Genomic DNA, 9,613 nt, shown 5'->3' with positions numbered 1-9,613 from the left:
GGAAGCTGAGGTGCATGAAGCTGTACTTGGTCACGACATTGAGCTTCCTCAGGAAGAACTTGCAGAGGAAAGGGACGAGGTGGTGGTTGGACACCAGCTGCTTCACGTCACGCTCGTCAAACAGGACTTTCTGCTTGAGGATGCCGTCCTTCGCGAGCTGACCCAGGTTCCTCAAAAGGCTGATCCACTCGTTCTCATCGAGATCCGCCCCGTGATGCTTCATCTGGGTGAAAACGAAGTGTGCAAATATGGACGTGCTGGTGTCCAGGCCTCTGATCATGTCCGTCTCGTTCTTGAACACGTCTTTGAAGACGTTGCACACAATCCAGCAGGTGACGGGAATGAAACACGCCGTGAGGAGAGTCTCGTTGTCCTTCACATGCCTCAGAGCCTTCTTCCAAACCGCTGGGTTTTCCTCCCTCGCAAAGAAGGCCCGGAAGTAGGTCTCCACCCCTCTGTCGGAGAACCCGAGGATCTCGGTGAAGCGCTGAGGCTCTTTCAGCATGTCACTAAGAGCCTTTAGTGCAGTGGACCTGGTGGTGACCAGCAGGGAGGACTTGCGCAGCATCTTACCCCTCAAGAGTGCTGCCAAAACAACCTTAACGCTCGCCAGAGTTTGAGGGTCAGATGGCAGTGAGGATTTGAAGCCAGCCTCCTCTGATGCCAACCTGAGCTCATCGAAGCCATCTATGAGGAAGAGCACCTTGTGTGGTGCTTCCTGCAGCACCTTCAAGACTGTGGGTCTATCGATCTCATCATGCTGCAGCAGGAGGTCGACTAGACAGAGGTGTTCCTTCATGTTGTTCAGCTCCTTCCCCTTCAGGTGGAACACCAGATCGAAGCTGTCCTGGTACATTCTGCCGGACGCCCAGTCGTAGATGATCTTCTGTGCGGTGAAGGACTTGCCGTACCCCGAGTGTCCCTGGAGGATGACGGCTCTGGGGGCCTCCCCCCCCTTGCTGCTGGGGCTGAAGAGCTGGTCCACGCTGGTGCAGAGGTATTCCTTGCTGGCCCGGGTGAAGACTCTGTGGAGAAGCTCCCTCCCTCGCACGCGGATCTCCTCCTCCCGCTCCCTCTGCTCGCGGTGCTTCTGCACGATCACCAGGTCCGTGTAGCGCTCCGTCAGGACCACGTAATCCGCCCCCGGACGCGAGTTGTACTCCTGCACCGTGCCGAACTTATCGCGGACATGAGCCTTATACTGGGAGACTGACGTTTCATCTGCACACACAAACAGTTTCTTGCAGTTAGATGCTACAACACAATCTGTGCTTCGTAAAAGACTATTGTGGTTGGTCCACAAAATTGTTTTTCTTTCACACCAAAAAGTACATATTGACTCAATTCTGTACTTAGGCTGCACTGCCAACTACAAATCATTACAGGGGCATTTATACCCATGCGGTATAACAGGGGCATTTATACCCATGCGCAGAGGACCCACAACAATATAAAATGCCAGTGAGACCTGTGACATGGAAAACAATGTAAAAGTGAACTTTCAGCTTTTCCATGTGAAATGTTGTTACTGAACTCCAAGTGTGTCTTGAATAATGAATGATGGTGACACTGTGCACATTGAATGTATCAAGCGTATCATGTAGCAAGCATATCATATTTGTTTACTAATGTAGCAAGCATATCATATTTGTTTACTAATGTAGCAAGCATATCATGTTTGTTTACTAATGTAGCAAGCATATCATGTTTGTTTACTCATGAATATCATATCATATCATATTTGTTTACTCAAGCATATCATATTTTTTACTAATGTAGCAAGCATATCATATTTGTTTACTAATGTAGCAAGGATGTCATGTTTGTTTACTAATGTATCAAGCATATCATGTTTGTTTACTAATGTAGGAAGCATATCATGTTTGTTTACTAATGTAGCAAGCATATCATGTTTGTTTACTCATGAATATCATATCATATCATATTTGTTTACTCAAGCGTATCATATTTGTTACTAATGTAGCAAGCATATCATATTTGTTTACTCAAGCATATCATATTTGTTAACTTTCATGTCTACATCAAACTTACACAATTTCTGACTCTGAAGAATGTCCATCTCGTTTTTGTTGATAATGGATTCAGATTGAGTTCTATCCACTGTGTCCCACTTATTCTCTCTTCTCCCTCCTGTAGAAAATAAAAGTGTCATTATATTGTTGAATGTGTTGATGTGAAATTGGCATACTAGACATTGTTGAATGTGTTGATGTGAAATTGGCATACTACACAAATGTTTTACAACTCATCATCAAGTTCCTTTCATCCTGAACATAAAATGTGCAGTTAACAATTCAAAGGGAATTCCAGCGATTTTTCGCATAGATCTGCACTTCTCGAAGTAACCGAGTGCTGTTCTCACTCACCCTGGAGCAGGTTGTTAACTCCATGCAGTATTAGTACTGTTCTCACTCACCCTGGAGCAGGTTGCTAACTCCATGCAGTATTAGTACTGTTCTCACTCACCCTGGAGCAGGTTGTTAACTCCATGCAGTATTAGTACTGTTCTCACTCACCCTGGAGCAGGTTGCTAACTCCATGCAGTATTAGCGCTGTTCTCACTCACCCTGGAGCAGGTTGCTAACGCCATGCAGTATTAGTACTGTTCTCACTCACCCTGGAGCAGGTTGTTAACTCCATGCAGTATTAGTACTGTTCTCACTCACCCTGGAGCAGGTTGTTAACTCCATGCAGTATTAGTACTGTTCTCACTCACCCTGGAGCAGGTTGTTAACTCCATGCAGTATTAGTACTGTTCTCACTCACCCTGGAGCAGGTTGTTAACTCCATGCAGTATTTGGTCTACTTTGTCATCCATCCCTTCTAGTAGAGGCAACACTAGAGGTTCCAAAAACAATTAAAAAAAAACATTTCAAAAGAAAATACAATATAATGCTATGTGTATCAGAGCAAATGCAATATCATGCTATGAGTATCAGGGCAAATGCAATATCATGCTATCTGTATCAGGGCAAATGCAATATAATGCTATGTGTATCAGGGCAAATGCTATGTGTATCAGGGCAAATGCAATATAATGTTATGTGTATCAGGGCAAATGCAATATAATGCTATGTGTATCAGGGCAAATGCAATATCATGCTATGTGTATCAGGGCAAATGCAATATCATGCTACGTGTATCAGGGCACATGCAATATAATGCTATCATAGCTGATTAATCTGTCGATTATTTTATCGATTAATCAGTTGTTTGATCATTACAATGTAAAAAAAGTGAAAAGTGTCTAGCAGCGTTTCCTAAAGTGCAAGATGATGTCCTAAAATACCATGTTTTGTCCACACAGCAAAGATATTTTGGGTTTGTATTAGGGATTGAGGTCGGGTTTGGATCAGGGACGTTGGGTCTGAGCGGTGGTAGTGTAGTGGTTAAGGAGCTGGGCTAGCGTGCAGTAGTGTGTGTGTGTGTGTTTGTGTGTGTGTGTGTGTGTGTGTGTGTGTGTGTGTAGGGTGGTGGTAGTGTAGTGGTTAAGGAGCTGGGCTAGCGTGCAGTACCCTGAAAATTGTATATGGTTTAATACCCGCCTTCCACTTAGGCGGGGATCACATTAGCCAGCAGCAAGCGGCAGGTTTCCTATCGTTCTCTATGGTTGAGCAGCGGAACGGTGGCAACGCTGGCGTAATGCTAGCATTGAACAAGCTGAGCGTTGAACTTGGTTCAACTTTCAAAGTGCAACCCGAGCGTATTCAATTGTCAGTTAAGGCGAACCGTTTGTGTTACCATAGGAACGAGATAGAACTTATTATGGTCTGAGTGTTGTGTTACGCTTGCCGCTGGCCAATGTGATCCCCGCCTTAACCCTAAGTTGCTCCAGGGACAATGTAATCCCTTTCAATATAGATGACGTGCAAGTCACTTTGAATAACAGTGTCTGCTAAATGAGTACATGTAAATGTAAATAGATCAGGGAGGTTGTGGGGGCCTGGATAAGGGGGGTTGTGTGGGCCTGGATCAGGGATCAGGGTTGTGTGGGCCTGGATCAGGGGGGTTGTGTGGGCCTGGATCAGTGTTGTGTGGGCCTGGATCAGGGATCAGGTTGTGTGGGCCTGGATCAGGGTTGTGTGGGCCTGGATCAGGGGGGTTGTGTGGGCCTGGATCAGGGATCAGGGGGGTTGTGTGGGCCTGGATCAGGGGATTGTGTGGGCCTGGATCAGGGATCAGGGGGGTTGTGTGGGCCTGGATCAGAGGGGTTGTGTGGGCCTGGATCAGGGATCAGGGGGGTTGTGTGGGCCTGGATCAGGGATCAGGGGGGTTTGTGGGCCTGGATCAGGGGGGTTGTGTGGGCCTGGATCAGGGGGGTTGTGTGGGCCTGGATCAGGGGGGCTGTGTGGGCCTGGATCAGGGGGGTTTGTGGGCCTGGATCAGGGATCAGGGGGATCAGGGGGGTTGTGTGGGCCTGGATCAGGGATCAGGGGGGTTTGTGGGCCTGGATCAGGGGGGTTGTGTGGGCCTGGATCAGGGATCATGGGGGTTGTGTGGGCCTGGATCAGGGATCAGGGGGGTTTGTGGGCCTGGATCAGGGGGGTTGTGTGGGCCTGGATCAGGGATCAGGGGGGTTTGTGGGCCTGGATCAGGGGGGTTTGTGGGCCTGGATCAGGGGGGTTGTGTGGGCCTGGATCAAGGGGGTTGTGTGGGCCTGGATCAGGGATCAGGGGGGTTGTGTGGGCCTGGATCAGGGATCAGGGGGGTTTGTGGGCCTGGATCAGGGGGGTTGTGTGGGCCTGGATCAGGGGGGTTTGTGGGCCTGGATCAGGGGGGTTGTGTGGGCCTGGATCAGGGGGTGTGTGGGCCTGGATCAGGGGGGTTGTGTGGGCCTGGATCAGGGGGTTGTGTGGGCCTGGATCAGGGGGGTTGTGTGGGCCTGGATCAGGGGGTTGTGTGGGCCTGGATCAGGGGGGTTGTGTGGGCCTGGATCAGGGATCAGGGGGGTTGTGTGGGCCTGGATCAGGGATCAGGGGGGTTGTGTGGGCCTGGATCAGGGATCAGGGGGGTTTGTGGGCCTGGATCAGGGGGGTTGTGTGGGCCTCTCTCACCTTTTTCACGCCACTCCCGCTGGTCCTTCTCTGCGTCCCGCTGGTCCTCGCTCTGCCGGCGCTTGGCCTCGAACACCTCCCTGAGGACCTCCAGCTGCAGACAGAGGGCCAGCCGGCCAGACACCTGACTCAGCCGCTCGTTCAGGTCGCCGAACTCCTCCTTCAGGTCGTTGGCCTTCATGGCGCGCTTGCACCAGTGCGCGTCTCTGTGCTTTCGCACCAGCTCCAGTGCCGAGCTCAGGATCTCCTGGAGGTCCGCCAGGGCGCGCCGCACCTGCTCGTCATCAACGTCTTCATCCTTCACGGCTCTCACGACGCTCTCCACGACCCGAACTCGTGCTACCAGGCGACCGCAGCGCTCCTTGTTGGCCTGGACTTCGTTGTAGCACTCGTACAGCGCTAGTGCCACGCTGAGGACCGGGCTAACACACTCCGAGACTTTTGAAATGAACTCCATGCCTGGGAAGAGAAAAGACAATAAAACAGAAGAGATCACTTAACTGACATGACATCAATTGACATGCTAATTAACGAATTAAAGTAGAATTCTGGTGATTTTTTGGCATAGATCTCCGTTTTTCGAGGTCACAGAATACTGTCAGTACAAAAAAAACCGAAAACAATCAGTTTAACTTAGCTCTAGTTGCTCCAGCCATCAGCCAAATTAGCCAGGCAGCTACAGCACTACACTCTGGGGGCATGTTGATTAACTAATTAACATGCTAATAACATGCACAAACAGTCACATGACTGACTTCCATTTTGCTACGTTTCTATTCCACCCATTAGTGAAAAGTCTGAAAAACCAAGCTAGCTTCGATCAGGATACCTTCCCACTGCCCCCCCCCCCCCCTGCATCCTCAAGTAGACCTATATAGTGAACTGGCATTTCAATGGTTTAGATTTAAAGCATGCTTTCAGCAAATCTTTAGTATTCTGTTTGCTTAAGAAGGGGTGGTTAGCTGAATAGGAGGCACAATATGATTTCTCTGTTCTTATCTCTGTTTTTATTTTAAACAAATAAACAAACAAAACCAATATCTATAGTCAATCCATTTCAGCTGTGCTTGTGCAATCAATATGACTAGTCTGTGTACAGAAGAAAGGGACATGTAGAGCTAAATTTGATCTTCCTCCTACAAACTTCATATTGTATTATTATTCAAAGAGAGCACACGTTTGATACTGAACATCATTATCCTTTCAACATATACATTAACATTTTAAATATTCTAACATCAGATGTTACAATTGCTGATGTTAGATTGCCCCAGACATTGTGCAATATAGTACACCAAATGTTAATAAACTGTTGCATAAATGTTGAAATCCCCAGCTCAACCACACTTAATACCCAGCTCAACCAAACTTAATAAATGCTGGAATACCCAGCTTAACCACACTTAATAAATGCTGGAATACACACTTAATAAATGCTGGAATACACACTTAATAAATGCATATCAGAAGCAGCAAAAACTGTTTGGCGAGCTGGGACTCCTTTGGTTACCTCCTGGGTGTCCTCATATACCTTATATACCCATACATTTATTAAAAACACAGGGAAAGACTATCATGATATAAACACAGGGAAAGACTATCATGATACAAACACAGGAAAAGACTATTATGATACAAACACAGGAAAAGACTATCATGATTTAAACACAGGAAAAGACTATCATGATTGAAACACAGGAAAAGACAACAAAACAACCCACTAAACAGGAACACTATGACACCCAGGGTGCATATTGCCCAACAGGCAGGCGACGGCCTGAACCCAGAAATGTCGCAATCTTAACAGCTTTTGTGTGTGCACTGTGTATGTGTGCGTGCGTGTGTATGTATCCATGTGTGTGTGTGTGTATGACTGAGAGTGTGTGTGTGTGTGTGTGTGTGTGTGAGAATGTGTGTTTCTGTATATGGGTGTGTGTGTGTGTGTGTGTGTGTGTGTGTGTGTGTGTATGTGTGCCTGCGTGTGTGTGTGTGTGTGTGTATGCATGTGTGTGTTTGTTTGTGTGTGATTGTGTGTGTGTGTATGCATGTGTGTGTTTCTGTGTGTGTGTGCGTATGAGTGTGTGTGTGTGTGTGTGTGTGCATGCGAGTATGAGTGTGTGTGTGTGTGCGTATGTGTGTGTGCGTATGCATGTGTGTGTGTAACTGTGTGTGTGTGTGTGTGTGTGTGTGTGCGCGCGAGTATGAGTGTGTGTGTGTGCGCATATGTGTGTGTGCGTATGCATGTGTGTGTGTAACTATGTATGTGTGTGTGTGTGTGTGTTTCTGTGTGAGTGTGTATGTGTGTGTGCGTATGCATGTGTGTGTGTGTTTACCGGACATTGGCCGGGAAAAAAATGAAATGTCCGACAAAATTAAATCTCTCCGGTCCAATTGTCCGATTAAAATTGGCTAATAATCCCGTCCCCTAACGCAATCTGAATTTGAGAAAAAGCCTTAATATGTAAGCCTATATTATACGTCCTCTGGCTATGTTTTTAAATGAACAGGCTCTACCGTTTGAAAAGTAAGCTATTAAACAACACGCATAGCCTATGCTGCATTTCAAATAGGAAGCGCACGCTTAAAACGTCCAACAACGAACAAATGAGTGAGGTGGTTCAAACATGGCCAGGCCCAGGCAGACTAGCCTTAAAAGTTTTTTCAGAGGCCAGACGCGATGGATGATGATAAATTGGTAACGTCTGAAGCCTCAGATGTCCGGTCAACTCCACCACCACCAGATAAAAAGCAGAAGTGTCGGGCGTATCTGTCGGAATCAGTGACATTGGAAGTGGAGTTGCGGGGGGTGCGGCCGCTCCAAGACACTGTCATTCTCCGTGTACACTGGATATAAAGTGTTCTTTACCCAAAGCATACAGTAGGCCTATGCGTTCTCTGTCTATGATCATCTGCAGGGTTAGGGCCTCCTCGACGAGGCGATTACTGGTCCGCGGATAATTTCTGGCACAATTAAACGGTATCATTGAACCGCGGCCGAACGGAAAAGAACCTAAACATTTCCCAGAATAGGAAACATTTCTTAATGTATTGTAGCGATCTCACCCTCAGACAAGATTCACCTTTGGCCAGGACGGCCATTTATTGGAACAGGAAGACTCATATGGACACAGACAACTACATAGGGCAACACAGGGGTAGTCTCAGCTGCACATACTACACACAATAAGGGTTTACCACACACATCAACACAAGGATAAACACATGAGGTACAACTAAAGAGACTAACACGCTAACAAATACACAACATGGTAAACGTAACTACAACTATTATAATCGACATTACACATTCTAGCATTCACTCGCACTGCATTCTGGGAGACACTCATTCAACGTTAGACATGAACATCCACCGACGCTACATAACCCCCTCCCGAGCCATTGTCGTCCCCGGCAATGACAGCTCAGCTCACCGCTCGCGGCTGCGTCGGTGTCAATCCCAGTGCTTAGTCCAAGTGACCGGAAAGCCTCCGGCTGCACGATAACCCATCCCGACTGGAAGGGCTCTCGGCTGCCTCTGTCACGTCAGTTCTCCCCCGAACAAGCACCAGAACCGGCCAGACGTGGGTCGTGGTGTCGCTTGGGCCCTCAGTTTCCCGCCGTGCAGCTGCACTACCTCAAACAGCAGCAAACAGTCCCACTGCAAGCCGAACCCCCGGATACGCTGGAACCCCTGGACGTTCGGTAGCCCCCTCCGGCTACTGTGACAGCTCGTGGCCGTTGCCATCTGTCCACAGTGTGCCGATCTCCAGGCGGTCAGCAGTCCACGTCGAGGTCCCTCCTCGCGCTGCCCTCGTGTAGAACTTTTGTCGGCTGTCTCTCGAGCACAACGATGCTCCACTGTGGCGGGAAATGGAGACCCCGACCCTCTCAGCAGGCTCGGGACACACAGAAACTCACACAAAACATGAAAAACATTGCGCCGACTTGTGTCGAACGTGCGCACTTCAAACTTAAACAGTCCACAAAACGATAGCTCCCAAGGCTCTACAGGTCGACGTTACCCTCTTGGTCACTAGCTGGAGCACCGCAAGCTCCCGAACTAGCAGCTATGACTCCATCACACTCTCGACCGGCAGCTGACGCTCTTCCGTAGCTGGCGGTGTAAACCCGGCCGCTGTGGTCGTGTTCCAAGGTCGTCAGAGAGTTCGCGCTCTCTATGGATGAGATCCTCGGATGACGGCAGCATCGACATCGGCGTCGAGCCGGGAACTCCTCAGCCGGGGCCGCTTCCTCCAGCGCTGGCAGCTCTCGTCGGCTGTGCAGGGCTGGTCCCGCTGGTCGCCTGCACAGGTCCCGCGCCGGGCCGTCAGGTCCTCCATCCTCCGAACTGGCGAGCTGGCTAGTCCTTAAAAGAACCATTGGAACATCTGCTGAGGTCCGCCGCCATCTTGTTGGTCTGGTCTTCGGCCTTCTTCTCCGTCTTGATCGATCTTCACGCCCCGGGAGGGGCCCATCCCACTTCTGACACCAATGTAGCGATCTCACCCTCAGACAAGATTCACCTTTGGCCAGGACGG

General features: G+C 48.9%; 1 protein-coding gene across 2 annotated transcripts in view; it reads right to left on the bottom strand.

Moving 5' to 3' along the window:
- Nucleotides 1–9,613, bottom strand: part of LOC143139619 (uncharacterized) — a 33,560-nt gene that overhangs the window by 22,499 nt on the left and 1,448 nt on the right. For both annotated transcript variants that reach the window (XM_076300210.1, XM_076300209.1), the window contains exons 2-5: nucleotides 5,076–5,534; nucleotides 2,788–2,859; nucleotides 2,053–2,151; nucleotides 1–1,221 (exon numbers count right to left, since the gene is read on the bottom strand). The exon at nucleotides 1–1,221 is cut by the window's left edge and continues 526 nt beyond it. In XM_076300210.1, the coding sequence (XP_076156325.1) occupies nucleotides 1–1,221; nucleotides 2,053–2,151; nucleotides 2,788–2,859; nucleotides 5,076–5,532 (1,849 nt within the window). In that variant the 5' untranslated portion in view covers nucleotides 5,533–5,534. The remainder of the gene's footprint in view (nucleotides 1,222–2,052; nucleotides 2,152–2,787; nucleotides 2,860–5,075; nucleotides 5,535–9,613) is intronic.

This window comes from Alosa pseudoharengus, unplaced genomic scaffold (assembly GCF_046254945.1).
Source record: "Alosa pseudoharengus isolate Yale_2024_CS ecotype anadromous, Long Island Sound unplaced genomic scaffold, YU_APseudo_1.1 YU_APseudo_1.1_scf_22, whole genome shotgun sequence".
NCBI lineage: Eukaryota > Metazoa > Chordata > Actinopteri > Clupeiformes > Clupeidae > Alosa > Alosa pseudoharengus.
Note: the sequence above shows the minus strand (reverse complement) of the source record. Positions and strands in the feature narration are given on the sequence as shown.